Below are 18324 nucleotides of genomic sequence, written 5' to 3'. Positions count from 1 at the left end.
CCTACTTAAAAGTAGGCCTGAGAGTCATCCCCAGAGAACCTCTTCTGTTGCTCAGATGTGGTCTCTCTCTAAACCAACTCGGCAGGTGAACACACTGCCCTCCACCCCCCATGTGGGACGTGGCTCCCAGGGTGTGAATCTCCCTGCAGTGTGGGACAGGACTCCCGAGATGAGACAGGATCTGGCATGAAGGGACTGAGAAAGCCTTCTTGACCAAAAGGGGGGAAGAGAAATGAGACAAAATACAGTGTCAGTGGCTGAGTAATTTGAGTCGAGAGGTTATCCTGGAGATGATTCTTAGGCACAATATAGATATCCCTTTTTAGTTCATGGTGTAGTGGAGAGGCTGGAGGACGTACCTTGAAGATGATTGTATAATGATATAGCTTTCCCAATGTGACTGTGATTGTGAAAACCTTGTGTCTGATGCTCCTTTTATCTATGGTATGGACAGATGAGTAAAACATATGGATTAAAAATGAATAAATAATAGGGGGAACAAATGTTAAAATTAAAAATATATATATTGGATAGATGGAAATACTAGCAAAGAGAGGGAGGGGTTAGGGGTATGGTATGAGTTTCTTCTTTTTATTTCTTTTTCTGGAGTGATGCAAATGTTCTAAAATGGTCATGGTGATGAACACACAACTATGTGATGACACTGTGAGCCATTGATTGTACACCATGTATGGAATGTTTGCATGTTAAGAATGTAAGTGCTTGTACATTACTTTATCAATAAAAATTTTTAAAAAATGAGAACGTACCTACAAATTTTTTGAAATTACAAATTTCAAAAAAATAATATTTTAAAGAAGGAGAAAGGAGACAATCACATTGAAATGGCAGGATACATGTAACACAGGACACATTAATGAGCATGAACATATTAGGTTTAAAAAAATGAAATCCAGGCAGGCCACGATGGCTCAGCAGGCAGAGTTCTCGCCTGCCATGCCGGAGACCTGGGTTCAATTCCCGATGCCTGCCCACGCAAAAAAAAAAAAAAAAAAAAAAAAAAATAGACAAGCCCAATAAATAGTCACAATTTGCCATTTAAAAAAAAAATAAAAAAAGAAATCCTAGTGGTCAATGAGCGGGAGGGGTAAGGGGTAAGGGATGGATGAGTTTTCTTTTTTGTTTTCATTTCTTTTTCTGGAGTGATACAAACGTTCTAATAAATGATGGTGATGAACACACAACCGTGTGATATTGTGAGCCACTGGTTGTACGCCATGTATGGACTGTGTGTGTGAGAAGATCTGTCAATAAGACTATTTTTAAAAATTAAGATCTTGTGGTAGGAGGTGGTTTCCTAGATCTTACACCCAAAGCACAGGCAATGAAAGAAAGGATAACTAGGACCGCCTCAAAATTGAATACTTGTATGCTTCAAAGCACTTTATCAAAAAAGTAAAAAGGCAGCCAACTCAATGGGAGAAAACATTTGAAAACCGCGTATCTGATAAGGGTTTAATATCTAGAATATATAAAGAGATCAGACAACTCGACAATAAAGGGACAAACAGCCCAATTTAAGACTGGGCAGAAGACATGGATGGACACTTGTCTGAAGAGGAGATACAAATAGGTAAAAAGGACATGATAAGACACTCAGCTTCACTAGCCAATAGAGAAATGCAAATCAAAACCACAGTGAGATACAATTTCACACCTCCCAGAATAGCCACTATCAGAAAAACAAAAACAACAACACTTCAGTGCTGAGAGGCTGCGGAGAGGTGCACTTCCCCACCGCCGGAGGGAGTGGAGAACGGGGCAGCGAGGCCACTCCCTGGGAAGCTCAGTGCACAGCTGTCAACCGGCCCAGCAGTCCCTACCAGGCACGTGCTTGGAAGAACTGAAGGTAGGGAAGTAGACGCCTACATTCCTAACACACACACATTCCCTACAGGACGCACAGCAATGGCTCCCAGTGTCATCACATAGTTGTGTATTCCTCACCATGATCATTTTTTAGAACATTTGCATCACTTCCAGAAAAAGAAATAAAAAGAAAAAACTCATCCATACCCTATCCCTTACCCCTCCCTCTCATTGACCACTAGTATTTCTATCTATCCGATTTTATAGTGGCGTCATTCACCGTTGCCAATAGATGGAAACAGCCCAAGTGTCACCGACGGATGAATGGATGAACAAAATGTGGCCTATACACACAGCGGATTATTACTCAGCTCGAAGTCCTGACAGGTGACAGCATGGGCGAACCTCGAAGACACGGTGTTGAGTGAATGAAGCCAGACAAACACTGCCTGGGAGTTAAAATCTAGAGCACAGCTTTACCAGGAGACAGCGGGCAGAGGATGGGCAGATGGTGCCTCACCTGTAAGGAGGGTTTAATAAGGCTGTGAACGCTCAGAAGTGGAGAGCAGCCCACTGCCGTGCGGCCACGCACTCCTCCAGGGGCACCTGGCGACGCCGAGGATGAGTGTGGTCGAAAAGGGAAGTTCAGGGCCGTGGGTGCCACCTGAGGATAAAAGCTCCAGGATCTAATTTAGTGAAACCTGGAGTGGACAATGATGGCAGTTAACTGTACAAATGTAAGAAAGTTCTTAGATGAACTGGAACAGATGTACGCTGTTGTTACAAGGTGTTAGCAATGGGGGGCGGTAAATGGCAAAGTAGGGACTATACTTAACAGTGACAGTGTAACATTCTGTCATCAGTCGTCACCAAGGTGCTGCACCAAAGCTAAGCGTCAATAACAACAGGAGCTGTAAGAGACATGGGATTTTTTTTTTTTTTTTTTTTGAGAAATGGGAAGTTCTCATATCGACTCTGGTGGTGAATGCATAATTATGTGATTATACCAAAAGCCATTGATTGTATGCTTTGGATGGATTACATGATATGGGAACAAAGGTTAAAAAATAAAAATAAAACAAAAAGGAATAATATTATGCAAGGCAACCACGAAATGATTAGGTAAGAATTTCATTCTTGTATATCTAGCTGCCTTCCTGACTCTTTTAATTACCTAACAAATATGGTGTTTGATTTAAAGTAAGGCATAAACCCCACCGGATGTTCACTTGGTGGGCGGGCGCCCTGCCTCGGCAGCCTCCCAGCTGTCCCCGCCAGGGCGCTGCCCCAGGGCACAGCCTCATGGGTCTGGCCAGGAAGTGCTGTCCCCTGGGCTCCCCCGCAGAAATGACGGACAGACCCTCCTGGTTTGCATCAATATTTAATTTTTAACTTTAATGTGCAAATAAATAAAAAAGGAAAGACTACATTCAAACAGCTGCAGGGGAAGGACAGCCCCGCACGACGGCCCTGCGAGGGCGGCGCCTGGGAAGCATGCAGGCGGCCACGCGACGGGACGGCCTGTTGGCAAGTGGACGCGGCGCCGAGACCCTGGGTGGGGTCCGCGGGCCAGAATCAAAGGCATTTTGAGTTCCACAGGAAACTTCTGGAAACCGTGATCTGGCACAGCTTGGCTGCAGGAGAGGGCTGGGAGCCGGGGTCGCAGCCCCAGCAGAGGAGCAGAGGCGCTCTTGGGGCCCACCTGCCTGCGGGGGCTGCTCCAGGTCCCTTCGCGCCAGGGGCCGGGCCAGGGGATCTCAGTGAGCAACAAGTTTACAGAGCTGGCCCCCAGCCCTGGGTTCTTGGCACAGAAAGCCATGGATGTCCCACAGGCCGGCCACCTCAGCCCTCGCGGGGTCCCAGGTGGGCCGATGGCTGCGCTCCTCCTCCGAGGCGGTTGCATGGAGCGGCTGCTGGGGCGGGCGGCGGAGTCCAGGAGAACGCTCTTCCCCAAAAAGCCGAGGGGCTGGGCTGCGCGAGGCCGCTGCCACCGGGAGGACTGAGGACTGCGCACACCTGTGGAGCACGACCCTTCCCAAACACGCGCTGGAACCCAGCGGCCACCCGTGTGCTTAGGCATCTCCTAAGTGAGTCGAGCGTCCCGGCAGGCCAGCTGCTGGGAGACCGCCGAGTGCGGCCACTCCCGGGACGGAGAATCCACCTGCCCCAGCAGCTGCTCTCCTTTCAGAGTCGCCGAGTTGCCCAAGCTCCGCCAGTTTGGGAAGCATCTGACAGCTGGTAGATGCCTTGTGCCTGGCACAGGCCCCCCCAAGACCGGCCCTCCTGACCGCTGACCGCCTCCCAAGTACCTCCCGCATGACCCGTCCCCACTGTCCAGGGTTTGGCCGACCTGGGGACGCAGCCTCAGGGAGCACAACTCTCCTCCTGGGCCCCCGGCTGCTGCGCCGACACCCCTCCCTGGCCCTGCCAGGGCTGCCTACAGAGAGCGGAGCAGGTGAGCGCGGGGCGGGCGGCATGGAGGCCTGCGGCCGCTGCCCCTGAACTCACGCGAGAACGTGTGCGGTCGGCACCCCTGGCCCCTGAGGCCCGGCAGTGGTCAGAGTGCGGCGGGCAGAACACAGGCGAGGCGGGCCAAGGGGTCAGGGGTCAGGGGTCAGGGCGAGGCGGGCCCCGGAGCGAGATGGGGTCAGGGCGAGGCAGGCCGGCGGCTGTACTGCACGCGGTAGCGGGTCACGGGGAAGCCGTGCACGTGCGCGGTCTCGCAGCGCGTCTGGCAGGGCACCATGTCCTCATCCTCCTCGCCCATCAGCCAGTCCTGCACCAGGCCGGCAGCTTCCCCACTCACGTGCTCCTCCAGCCAGCGGCCGTGCCAAGCCTCAAAGTGCCGGTGATGGCGCAGCAGCACCAGGGGCTGCACCTGTGGGGAGGCGTGTCAGGGCCAGCGCGGGGTGGGTGGGACCTGGGGTGGGCAGGACCTGGGGCGGGCGGGGTCAGTGGTGGGCAAGACCCAGGGCGCGGGAGCCAGGGTGGGGCCTAGGGCGGGCAGGACAGGGAGTGGGCGGGGCCTGAGGTGAGCAGAGTCAGTGATGGGCGGGGCCTAGGGCGGGCAGGACCTGGGGCGGGCGGGACCGGGGGTGGGCGGGGCAACACCTGCTTGGCGCGGCCGAGCGTGCCGCGGCGGTACATGTAGTCCTCGGAGTTGACGATGAACACCATCTTGTGGGAGCCGAGCTTGAAGCGGCAGTCCACGTTGCAGGCGCTCTCCACCCCCACCAGCCGCTTCCAGGAGCCCCGGGCCTCACCCCGCAGCGCCCGCACCTGCTCGCACTGCCACCTGCGGAACTTCTTGAGGTTCCTGGGGGGGAGGTGCAGCTACAGGGGTGCTCGGGTATCGCAGATGCCCGGCCCCTGCCCTGGCCCGGGACGCCCACCGGCAGCCCCTCCCAGCACCCTGCGCCGGGCAGGCCCTTCTCACCTCTGCAGAAACACCGGCTTAAGGAGGAAGCCCTCGGTTGGGGGGCTTGGCACCCCCTCGGTGCCCACGTACTGCTCCACGTAGTCAGCCAGGTGCTGGGGGCAGAACACACCGTGAGCCCCGGGCCCGGCCACGCATCCCCCCAGCGGCACGGGGCAGGGCTCAGGCCCTCCCAGGATTGTGGCCCCAAAGTGGACAGTGCCTGCTGAGGACACAGCCCAGACGCAGCTGGGGCAGGAGATCACACCACACAGAGGACCTGGGGGAGGGAGGCCAGGGCACAGCACCGGGTTCCCGCAGAGCTGCAGGGGGTGCTGTAAACCACCCTCCCCTGGTCACAAGGCAAGTTCACACACTCTGGTCTCAGAGAGCACTGGGACAAGTGGAGGGAGAGGTGCAGGGGGTGGGGCCCACAGAGAAGAGAACGGGGTGCAAGGGAGGAGGCCTCACAGGAAGGAGAGGGGAGTGCATGGGGAGGGGGCCCCACAGGAAGGGGTGGGGTGCAGGGGGTGGTGCCGCACAAGGAGGAGAATGGGGTGCAAGGGTGGGGACCTCAAAGGAAGGAGAGTGGGGAACGGGGCAGTGCCCCACAAGAACGGGGTACAGGGGGTTGGCGCCCCACAGGGAGAATGGGGTGCAGGGGTCGGGACCCACAGGGAGGAGAGCAGGGTGCAGGAGATGGGGCCTCCCATGCAGAGCAGGGTGCAGGGGACAGCCCCCTGGAGAGCAGGTGCTGCAGACTGACCTGGACCTCCACGGGGTCCTCCGCCTGGGCCTCCTCCGTGTCCAGGAGCTCGATGGTCATGATCACCTGGCCCTTGCGCTGCAGGAACATCACCTGGGGGACAAACAGCCTGAGGCCACAGGCACAGACTTTGCCGGCACAGTCATCCGGAGCCAGCTTTGCCGTTGGTGAGAACCCAGGCCCACCGGCCCACCCCCTTGCCCGGGACCCCAAATCCCACCCCGGGGGTGCTTCTTGAGGCACATGCTGGCTCTTGGCACAGGTCCAGGCCAGGTCTGACCGCAGGGCCTGAGGACTGTGGTCTATCATGACTGCATGGCCTTCCCCGAGTGGCTCCTCTCCATCCCCATGCCCCCAGTCCCCATACCGTGGCCGCCCTCTCACCTTGAAGCAGTTCTCATCAGCCATGCACCGCTCCGCCTTCCACTGGTAGCTTGTCTCCCTGGCGGCACGCACACAACGGGAGGCCAGGTTCCCACCAGCAGCCCCGCGTTGCTTCTCACTCAGGTAGAGCTCCACCACCTTCAGACAGACGTCGTCGCTCACGAGGTGGTGCAGCTGGGGGGAGGGGGAGGAGGATGGGTGCCCACCCAGCCCAGCCCAACCTGCCCAGAGAAAGGCAGCAGAGGCCAGGACACCTCATGCCAGAAAAGTCTCTGACCTGAGGATAAAGGTCATGATCCCAAACAGGCTACACAAGGCGAATTCAGTGCTATTTGCAAATCAGCCCAAATCAACCCAAGCCAAAGTAAGCCAACCCAACCCATCCAATCAAACCCAACCCAACCAACCAATTCAACTTAACCTAAAATAGCCCAAACTGAACCAATCCAACCCAACCTGAACCAAACCAATTTAAACCTAACCTAATCTAAACCAATCCATCCCAATCAGTCCAACCCAACCAACCCAACTCAACTCAACCTAAACCAACCCAAACCAACCAACCTGATCCAATCTGACCTAATCCAACCAACCCAATTCAAACCTAACTTAAACCAATCCAACCCAAACTAACCCAATTTAACCCAACCCAACTCAACTCAACCTAAACCAACCCCAACCAATCCATTCCCACTGAAGCCAACCAACCCAACTGAAACCTAATCTAAACTAATCAAACTCAATCTAAACCAACCCAACCCAATCTGAACCAATCAACTCAAACCTAACTTAAACCCAACCCAAACTAACCTAATCCTTCCAATCCAATCCAACCCAAACTAACCCAACCAACCCAATCCAATCCAACTCAACCTAAATCAACCAAACCCAACCTGAATCAACCCAATTAAAATCTAATGTAATGGTCAACTGACTTTTGACAAGGCCCCCCAAATCCTCTGAATTGGGACAAAATAGTCTTTTCAATAATTGGGCATGGAAAAACTGGATATCAATAGTCAAGAGAATGAAAGAAGACCCCTATCTTAGACCCTACACAAAAATTAATTCAAAGTAGATCAAACACCTAAATATAAGAACTAGCACCAAAAAGCTTCTATAAGAAAATGTAGGGAAACATCTATCTCCAAGACCTAGTAATAGGAGGTAGCTTCCTAAACTTTATACCCAAAGCACAAGCAACAAAATTAAACATAGCTAAATGGGAACTCCTCAAAATCAAATACTTCTGCACCTCAAAAGACTCTGTCAAAAAGGCGAAGAGGCGGCCAACTCAATGGGAGAAAATATTTGGAAATCACATATCAAAGGTTTGACTTCCTGTATATATATAAAGAAATCATACAACTCAACAACAAAAGAATAAACAATCCAATTATAAAATGGGCTGAAGATATGAATAGGCATTTTTCTGAAGAGCAAATATAGATGGCTCAAAAGTATATGAAGAGATGCTCATTTTCACTGGCTATAAGGGAAATGAAATGAACATCAAGACTACAATGAAATACCACCTCACTCCTATAAGAATGGCTGTTATTAAGCAATCAGGAAACTATAAATGTTGGTGAGGATGTGGAGAAACAGGGACATGTATGCACTGCTGGTGGGAATGGTGCAGCTACTATGGAAAGCTGTTTGGCAGTTCCTTAGGAAACTAAATATCGAGCCACCCTGTGACCCAGCAATAGCACTATTTGGTATATACCCAGCAGAGCTAAAAGCAACAACACAAACAGACATTTACACACCGATATTCATAGCAGCATTATTCACAATCACCAAAAGATGGAAACAAACTAAATGCCCATCAACAGACGAGTGGGTCAACAAAATGTGGTATATACATGCGATGGAATATTCTGCAGCAGTGAGACAAAATGACGTCCCGAAGCACATGGCAAGATGGATGAGCCTTGAGGACATAATGCTGAGCGAAATTAGCTGGACACAAAAGGACAGATACTATATGATTCCACTTTTATAACCAGTATAAAGGTATAATCAGAGACTTATAGAATACAGGGGACTTAGAGACACACAGAAGCTAGAGATGGGTAAACCGTTAGCTAATGAGGTTGAACTCCAATGTGAGGGAACAGACAGGCACGAAAATGATTCTCTAGTAGCTCTAGAGGTAATAATATATTGAAGATGAACAAGATTGAATGGGGTTGTATAGACCTACATGTTCCACTGACTCAAATATGAATGAGTTCTTATAAGAATTACTTCAAAGATACAATTCTTGTATAAAGAGTTTTTAAGTCCAGGGTACAGGGGAAAAACTGCTATTGCATGCTATGAGTTCAGAAGGAAACCATCAGCACTACCACAGCAACAGCAGAGGTAAATAACGGGGGGAGGGGACGAGTTAAGAGGAGGTTTAGATTTCCTATTTGGTGAGGGCGTGTTTATTGTTTTTCTGTCTCTTGGGAACAATGAAATTAGCTAAAATAGAGAATGTTGATGGACAGTAGACTCGGGGCCCGCTACATGATGCCTGGCGAATGCAGGTGGGTGAAGGATGCACTGACTGGGAAGTAGACTGGCAAACGATGAATGAAGCCTTATGGATGAAGGTTGTGCTGCTACAAAAAGGACCAACGTTGTGAGGCATGCAATGATGTGAATGAACATGTGGGACATTTGGTGAGACAAAATAAACCAGAAACAAAAGAACAACAACAGTATGGTCACCTTTAGAAAACAGGGGCCTAGACTGCAAGCTTTTAGAGCAGACACATTAAGTCCAGAGGGGTGATTATTATTTCTGGATTTTGAGAGGCTGTTTTATATATATAATCCGATATTTAGAGATAAGAATGAAGCTGAACAGGTTGGGGTTAAAGTAATTCAGAACACAGGGGTAAGGAAGACAAGGGTCTATGTTTTAGAACCGCACACTCTTTGAAACCAATGGAAGAAAGGTTTATCTGATCTGAAACTGAAATTTTCTGTAGCGCGTAATCTAATTCAACCTATCTGTACAGCTCATTTGAACAACTGAAACACAAAGAGCACAGAATGAGAAAGAGGTCCTTTAATCCTGCATAGATTATTGTAAGGCCTGGAAACATCTGGAGTATATTAACCAGATAATCAGAAAGTATTGGCTAAAGTCCCCTGAGGGAGGGGAGAAAGACTATGGAACTATTAAACCTTACCATCAGGGAATCCCCTGATACTGCGTCAAACTTTAGGGACACCCAAATCAATAGGCCATGCCCTCGGTCACGAGGCTCACTCTTGTGAAGCTTATGTAGGTAGCGGAGAAGCTTAGACTACCTATAGGAATGCCTAAGAGTTACTTCTGGAGGACCTCTGTTGCTGCTCAGATGTGGCCTCAGTCTCTCTAAGCCCAACTCTACAAGTGAAATCATTGCCCTCCCCCCTACGTGGGACATGAAAGTCTCCCTGGCTACATGGGAGATGATTCCCAGGGATGAATCCAGACCTGGTACCGTGGGATCAACAATTCCATCCTGACCAAAAGGGGGAAGAGAAGTGTATTTAATAAAGTATCAGTGGCAGAGAGAGTTCAAATAGAGTTGAAAGGCTACTCTGGGGGTTGCTCTTATGCAAGCTTTAGGTAGAACTTGCTACCTGTCATAACCTGCCAACCCCAACCAGGACCATTCCAGCCAATCCTAAAGAACACCTAGGGCATTATATAAGACTCCACAAGGGTTCTAGGCACTAGAGTAACTTTCCAGAAACCTGCAACCTCCAGATGGGTCTCTGGTCCAGATAAGTCCTGAAACCTAGCCCAGCCTCTCCAGAACATCATATAGTTCCATCTCCCTACCCCATATTAGTGACAGACCCTTCCAATATGAAAGATTTAGAATGGCCATAGCCCAAACAACCCCAAAGAGAGGTGCAGAAAGACCAAAGGTGATGGTGGAATTATACATAGATGATAGGACTTAACAAATGAACATGAATGCTGAATCATTAAAGTGATATCTCTTTTAGTCTCTAGTATTTTAGAGCAGCTAGAAGTAAAACCTAAAATTGTGAAACTGTAACCCATGTCAAAGTCTGAAATATGTTCTACAACTAACTGTGGTGCTGTGCTTGAAAATGTATAGCTTTTTTGTATATATGTTATTGTTCACAAAAAAAAGAAGGAAAAAAAAAGTCGGTTGTGATGATAAAAAAGTATTTAAGCCCTCCAGCCTCCTATATCCTGGAGCAGCTAGAAGGAAAAATATGAGAGGATCGTATGGTAGCCCATGACAAATTCTGGGATCCATCCTGTTACCACTTTTTGAAGACAGCTTTGAAAACTATTGCTTTTTTATTTCTTTGCTTTGTATATTTGTTATACCATACAATAAAAAAAGTAAAAACAAAACAAAAAACTTAACATAACCTAAACAAACCCGACCCAACCAATGCAACGCAACCTACCCAACCCAACTCAATTCAACTTAACCCATCACAAACTGAACCACCCAACCCATCATAATCCAACCGCCTCTAAACTAACCCAACCCAACCAAACTTAATATAACCCTACCCAACCCAAACCACACAAGCAAACCCTGCCTGTGCACGTGAAACACACAGAACACACTGAAGGAAACACAGGGTTACTTTTCCCTAAAGGCACAACTACAAACACGTTTTAACTCCTTCTTTGCTGGGGCCCTGGGGTCTGACTGAGGTGGTGTGAATCAGGCCCCGCACACAAGCCGGGGGCCTCGGCCTCTTCCTGATGAAATGCGACAGCACGACGCACAATGATGGGAAATAAGGAAGACAGCCAGCCCTGAGCCCAGGCCACACCGGCCTGCTGCTGGGAGTACTTCCCAGAAACCTGCCCAGGCAGTGCTGCTTCTATCAGCCCAAACTGGGCAGCACCCAGATGGCAATGGCCATCCCTCCCAGGCCTGCACAGGAAAGGACCATCAGAGTGAGGCTCATGGATGTGCCCAGCATACTGCAGGCTCCCGCGAGGGCACTGCACAAAACCAGGAAAGCTCGCTGAGGGTATCAGGAGTCAGGGCAGTGGGCGTCCACGGTAGGGTGGGACTGGGGGGCAGGACGGGCTTCTGGGCTTGGCTGCATGGGTGGGTCTGGTTTGTGAAAATCCGTATTCTGTGTGTTTCACTTCCACAGGTTTTCAAAAAGAGGGAAGAAATGGCTTTTCCCAGTATGCCTCAGAGGCTGTATTGGGGTAGGAGAGAAATGGTGTTGTTTTCTCCCCAGCATCCTCTCTGCCTTCTGGGGTAATCAGAGAACACAAGTCAAGGGCAATGACCTAATCAGGCAGGTGGCATCATCAGTGACGAAAGGGGAGCCAGGTGGGCAGGCACCCGGGGCACGAGCTGGACCCATGCCCCATGTACACAGGCTCTGCTCCTTATCCTAATCTGCAGACTTCCTCTGGCCGACACTCAACTGGGATCAGCTTTTCATGTCTATAACTGCTCTGTGGCCACCCCCCAACCTCCCTTGGAGAAGTGGGTTAAAGTTTGTATCGTGTTGTCCAATTATCCCTCAAGAAAGTTTTATAAACCTACAACTTCTCTTTTCAAAACAAAAATGGCCTGTTGTGTACAGCACACATTAGTCCACCAATGTCCCCGGCAGCGTTATTCACAACGGCAGAACCACCAGCGTCCCTCGGTACGGGTGGAGACAGAAGGCACCTGTGCAGGTCTGAAAGGATGTACGTCCCCTAGAAAAGCCATGTTTTAATTAAAATTCCATTTCGTAAAGGCAGAATAATCCCTATTCAATACTGTATGTTTGCAACTATAATCAGATCATCTCCCTGGAGATGTGATTTGATCAAGAGTGGTTGTTAAACTGGATTAGGTGAAGACATATCTCCACCCATTTGGGTGGGTCTTGATAAGTTTCTGGAGTCCTATAAAAGAGGAAACGTTTTGGAGAATGAGATTCAGAGAGAGCAGGGCAGAACAACACAGCCACGAGAAGCAGAGCCCATCAGCCAGCAACCTTTGGAAATGAAGAAGGAAAATGCCTCCTGGGGAGCTTCATGAAACAGGAAGCCAGGAAAAAAGCTAGCAGATGATGCCGGGTCTACCATGTGCCCTTCAGTTGAGAGAGGAACCCTGACCGTGTTCACCATGTGCCTTTCCAGATGAGAGAGAAACGCTGTGTTCGCCATGTGCCCTTCCACTTGAGAGAGAAACCCTGCATTGCATCGGCCTTCTTGAATTAAGGTATCTTTCCCTGGATACCTTAAATTGGACATTTCTATAGAGTTGTTTAAACTGGGGCATTTTCTCAGCCTTAGAACTGCAAACTAGCAACTTATTAAATTCCCCTTTTTAAAAGCCATTCTGTTTCTGGTATATTACATTCTGGCAGCTAGCAAACTAGACCAGCACCATACCCAGCAGCCCAGCAGCGGGACTCAGACACAAAAAGGAAAGGGATGCTGGCACATGCTGTAGCGTGGGTACACTGCAAAGACACTGTACAGAGTGCAGGAGCAGATAGAAGGCCGTGTCATATGGTTCTGTTTATAGGAAACGCCCACAAGAAGCAAACCTGTGGAGACACAAGGGCGATGAGGGGTTGCCAGGGCTTGGGGGTGAGCAGTGCCTGCTAGTGGGGAGGTGTGCGCCCTGGAGCTGTGTGCACCCCAGGAAGATGTGTCCTTAAACCTCATGCCTGCCTGCGGGTGTGACCTGCTGTGAGAAGGGCCTTTGGATGAAGCGACTTCAGTTAAGGGGTGGCACAGCTCACCGTGGATGGGACTCAATTCTACTGCTGGAGTACTTCACAAGAGAAGTCCTTTACAAGAGTCCCTCTCAAAAGGAGAGAGAAAGCCGGAGGGAGCTGCCTGAAGCTGAACTTGAGAGGAACCCAGAAGAGAAGGGGGAGACCAGGAGATGCTGCCACATGCCTGTTCACGTGACTGAGAAGCCCAGGACGAGGGGTCCCAGCAGCCGCCCCAGGACACCACGGTCTTCAGGGAGACGGCACCAGCCTGATAGGTACTGTCTCCCAGCCTTAAAACCATATGCCAAGAACAAAACCGTGTGCCACTGCTTATGCCCAGCCGTGTCATGGTTTTTGTTTGAGCAGCTAAAGACTAGAACAGACAGGTCTCCTCTGGGGCTGGTGAGAATGTTCTGGAACTTTAGATAGAGGTGGAGGTTGTACCATATTGTGAATATATTGAATGCCCCTGAACCGCTCATTTTTAAGTGGTTAATTTTGTGTTGTGTGAATTTTAGCTCAAGAGAAAAAAGGCCCACTAAGCTGGACTGCAGGATAGGAGAAGCCGCCCCACAGCCCCGCCCCTCCACCAGGCCCCACCCACGGGCCCCGCCCATTCACCATACTGTGCCCCACCACCTAGCCCTGCCCCATGGGGCCCCGCCCCCACCAGGCCCCGCCCACGCACCTGGCGCGCGATGTTCTGCACCAGCTTGTCCATGGTGAAGCCGATGTAGGCGTGGATGGTGAACATCTCACGCAGGGTGTCCTCGTACTGCGTGGGGTCCACGCTGCCCTCGAGCAGGCTGCGCACCATGTCCAGGAAGGCCGGGTAGTACTCCTCCAGCTCCACCTCGCCTACGGGGGGCGGACGTGAGCCCGCGGGACCAGCCCTCAGCGCAGGCGGCTGCCAGGACAGGCTGCCCCCTCCCGAGCAGCCCTGGGGTGGGGGGAAGGTGAGGGAAAGGCAGGGGAAAGGCCGGGGTGGGGGAAGGCTGGGGGAAAGGCTGGGGGTGGGGGGGGAAGCCGCAGCCGCGGGCAGGAAGAGGGCCCCGAGGAGCCAGCTCAGTTCCGGGACCTCCCACCCACCGCCTGCAGGCTTGGGGCCCACCGCCAGCTCCGGCCGGCCCTGCCCCCTGCCCAGCCCCCCAGGGAAATGTGCCCAGACCCTGCAACTGGGCCCGGGCCGCGGCCTGCGGACCCGCCACCCCCACGGCCTCGGGAGCCGAGGCTGAATCAAGATGAAATGTGCACGCCGCACCCGCCTGCTGGTCCCTGGAGAGCCCGCCGCCGGCCGCCCACTTCCCGGAGTCCCCCAGCGGGAGCCCCCGCGCCGCTTACTCGGCTGCTTGAGCCGCAGCTCCAGCGCAGGGTCTGCGCCTTTCTCCCGCCGGCCCTCGCACAGCAGCTTCTCGCGCTCCTTCTCGGAGCGGTACTCGAGCAGCTGCTTCTGCGCCTGCCGGTAGATCCTGAGCAGCCGCGAGCACAGCGTCTGGTGCAGGCGCAGGAAGAAGTACCAGTTGTTGTTGGCGAAGAAGAGGCGGTACACGTCGTCGGGCGGCCTGGGCTGCGGCTCGGGCGCGGGGCCTTCCCCGGGGGGGCCCGGGTCCTCGCGGGGGCTGCCCTGCGTCCCGGCCGCCGGCCTCCTGCGCTCGCCGGGCCCTGCGCCGGGCCGAGGGCTCTCGCGGCCCTCGTCGGCCGACTCATCGGAGGCGCGAGGCTCCAGGTGCTGGGAGAAGAAGAGGCTGGGCACGAACTGGCGGAGCAGCTGGTGGATGGTGCCCTGGTCCTCCTTCTGGATGGCCGGCTGCCGCGCCACGTAGAAGCTGATGAGCGCCGCCGCGTCCTCCAGGATCTGCCTGTCCTCGTAGACGAAGATGAGGTGCGGCTCGCTGCCCGGGGCGCCGCGACCCTCCGAGTGCTGCTCCTGGTGCTGGCCACGGGCGGGCGGCCGCGTGAGGTCCCCCGGCCCCTGGTTCACCCAGGCCCCCAGGCTCATCCCGGCCCCCGGTCACTTGTTCATCCCGGGCCCCGGCTCATCCCACCAACTGTGCCGCCTCCTGCTCACCATCACAGACAGACATGCCCATACACGAACTCTCACCCGCTCACATGCACGCACACTGCACACAGGCACATGTGTATACTTAATGCACTTACATCCGCACACTTGCACACTCCCAGAGTGCTTACATTCATGTCCATACACACTTGGACATTTACATACTCATCACTACCCATGCACGTGTACACATAAGCACACATTAGTATGCACATGTGCACACATGCACACCTACACAAACATGCTTATACTTGCACACTCCTATTCAGGCATCAAATGTTTGCACATATTGTTCAAACATTTACACACACGTTTACACCCAGATGAGTACATACGCATATATGCCTGCATATATACACAAGTTTACACATTTGAAGCACACACATGCTCAGACATACACACATGCATCCACACATGCTCACACATACACACGTGTATTCACCCACATACTTGCTTCTGCACACAGGCACATATACATATAGACTCCCACACATACACTCATGTTCACACACTTGCACATGCCCATAATGCACTCATATGTTTAAACATTAACACGCACATGCATTTGCACACCCATATTGGCACACTTGTATATATACACGTACCCATTTTTAAGTACACACAGGCTTATACCCACATATACACACTCTTGCACACACACGTGCAGCAGCAGGCTCCCAGGTGCCCAGGAGCACGTCCCTCCCGCGGGAGGGGCCTCACCTCATCGTAGACGCTCTCGATCTCGTTGAGCAGACTCTTGGAGCGGAGGGCCTTGGTGTCATTCTGCTTGAAGTTCACGGCCTGATGGTCCAGGGACTTCAGGTACGCCTTCTCGTACTGCTCCCGCCAGATCTTGTTAAAGCCCTGCTGGGCCTCGCGCCACTCCTCCTCCTTGGCTTTCAGCCTGCGGGGCAAGAGGGGCTCAGTGGTGGCAGTCCTGCCTGGGGCAGGCCCCCCCAGAGCCTCAACTGCAGTGGACTGGTCAGCTCCCACCCTGTCTGTCAAGGTCTGCTAAGGAGGGGGCCAGCCAATGTGGGTGGTTTTTGGGTTTCTCAAACCTCAACGCTTCCAGACCCTCACTGTCCTGGCCACACAGCCATGCAGCGAGCTCCTGGGGGCAGGGGCCTTGGCTGTCCCGCTCAGCAATGGGACCTGCCTGGCTGGCACGCTTTGGGTTTCACACACGGTGCACAGAAGGAGCTGCTGTCATCCCTACCAGAGGGAACCAGCTCAGGGAATGCCTCTGGGGTTTGGGAGATTTAGGGGGCTGTGTTTTGATATGATTTCTACTACACAGAACGATCTGCTTCACATTTTTAAGTCACTGTTCACATTTGTTTATATGTGAGCATGTGCGGAGAAGGTCCCAGACAACTGTGAGCAGTGATTCCTCCCAGGAGAAGAAATGGGTGATGAGGGGGGACCAGGAAGGCCTTGGGACATGCCCCCCCAAACTTCCTGCCCACCGGCCCCCCACCTCTTCAGGACCACAGGGACAGCGGTGCCAGGGTTCTTCTTGAGACTCTCGACAATCTCTGGGGCCTTGTCGCCATAGATGCGGCAGATGGCGCGGCGCTGGATCACTTCTGACGTGCCCCCCAAGCAGTCGTCCAGCCGGAACTTCTCCTGGTCTTCTGGAGACATCCGCGAGAGCTTCTTCTGCACACTTTCCAGGACCCGGATCGTGGCTAGGTTGGTCTCCAGGACGACGTCCAGCTAGGGAGCAAAGGCAGTGAGGCACAGGCCGTTGGGGGTGCAGGGCTGGTGCCCCAGCAGACCCACCTGAGGAGGGAAGCGGCCTCACAGTGGCTATGCCCAGGCGACCTGTCACCTCTCCAGGGTGTGATGCTGAACGGGGAAAGCCGTCCCTGAAGGCTCTGCATGTGGACTCCCCAGTCACGGGAGATCCCTGGGGGTGGGCTTTCACCATCACAGCTGTGGGGCTGGGTGTGCAAAGCCCCAAGTGCTGAAAGCACTGAATGCTCACATATGCACACACATATACTCACATGCTCACAAATACACAAGCACCTCCATGCTCACACTTTCATGTATACTTACATACCTGTGCACACTCACAGACATGCACACGAACACACAGGCATTTGCACACACACACCAGAAAACAAATATAACTAGGGCCACTGGATATGATGAGTGGACAGCACCCATGGCAGTAGCCGGCATGAGATACCACATCAGAGCTTCGCAAGGTGCTGCCTCGCGGGAGGTCAGGTGAAAGGACCTGGCCCTCTCCGTCACTCCCTTCCCTGCATATGAATATGATTATCTCCATCAAAATTCCCATTTAAAAAGCACAGATACATGGAAGGAAAGAAAAGCACCATCATGTGGCTGCCCAGGAGACCAGGCAGGACCAGCAGAGGCTGGAGCTTTTCCGAACCTCCCCTGCTGTAACACACTGGATCCTGTTACTCAAAAGGAGACTCAGAAAATGGAAGTTTCTCCAAAGACGATGCACCAGTAGCCAACAAGCATGTGAGAAGATGATCCATGTCATTAGTCATCAGAGAAACCCAAACCCGAGCCTCAGAGACACCACTCTGCACCGACAGGAAGCAGAGAAACTGGGGTCCTTGTGCACTGATGGTGGGATGTAAAATGTGCAGCTGCTGTGGAAAACCATTTTGTCTGTTCCTCTGAAAGTTAAAGCAAATGTCTGGCAAATCCACTCCTAGGTATGAGCCCAAAAGAAAACGGGGGCCTGGACAGAGCCTTGGACCCCAAGGCCCACCGCAGCCTTATTCACAACAGCCAAACAGTGAGAACAACCCAAGAGTCCATTCTGACAAGGGAAGACTATTCAGCCCTAAAAAGGAATGAAGCTCTGTTCCAAGCATGGTGACCTGGAGGACACGGTGCTCAGGGAAAGAAGCCAGGCAAGAAAGGACGGACGTTGTCCAATTCCACGGACAGGTAAAATCTCGAGAAACAGGGAGCAGATCAGGGTGGCCAGGGTCCAGGGCGCAGGGTGGGGAGTAACTGCGTAAAGGCGCAGGACTTCTGTGTGAGGGACGGAAACGCCCGCGGTGCACAGTGGGGACAGCAGCCCGATGCCGTGGCTGCTGAAGGTACATGTACACAGGCAAGAGCCTGGGCACCCCAGGCCGCTTGCCCCTG

General features: G+C 52.5%; 1 protein-coding gene across 1 annotated transcript in view; it reads right to left on the bottom strand.

Annotated features, from left to right (window-relative positions):
- Positions 1-4438: 4438 nt before the first annotated feature.
- Positions 4439-18324, bottom strand: part of SIN3B (SIN3 transcription regulator family member B) — a 34547-nt gene continuing 20661 nt past the window's right edge. The window contains exons 11-19 of the mRNA XM_077122004.1: positions 16661-16899; positions 15904-16087; positions 14463-15054; positions 13810-13979; positions 6396-6569; positions 6012-6104; positions 5267-5361; positions 4942-5146; positions 4439-4708 (exon numbers count right to left, since the gene is read on the bottom strand). Of these exons, the coding sequence (XP_076978119.1) occupies positions 4478-4708; positions 4942-5146; positions 5267-5361; positions 6012-6104; positions 6396-6569; positions 13810-13979; positions 14463-15054; positions 15904-16087; positions 16661-16899 (1983 nt within the window). The 3' untranslated portion in view covers positions 4439-4477. The remainder of the gene's footprint in view (positions 4709-4941; positions 5147-5266; positions 5362-6011; positions 6105-6395; positions 6570-13809; positions 13980-14462; positions 15055-15903; positions 16088-16660; positions 16900-18324) is intronic.

This window comes from Tamandua tetradactyla, chromosome 11 (assembly GCF_023851605.1).
Source record: "Tamandua tetradactyla isolate mTamTet1 chromosome 11, mTamTet1.pri, whole genome shotgun sequence".
NCBI classification, from domain to species: Eukaryota; Metazoa; Chordata; class Mammalia; order Pilosa; family Myrmecophagidae; genus Tamandua; species Tamandua tetradactyla.
This window is presented reverse-complemented; position numbering and strand designations above follow the sequence as displayed.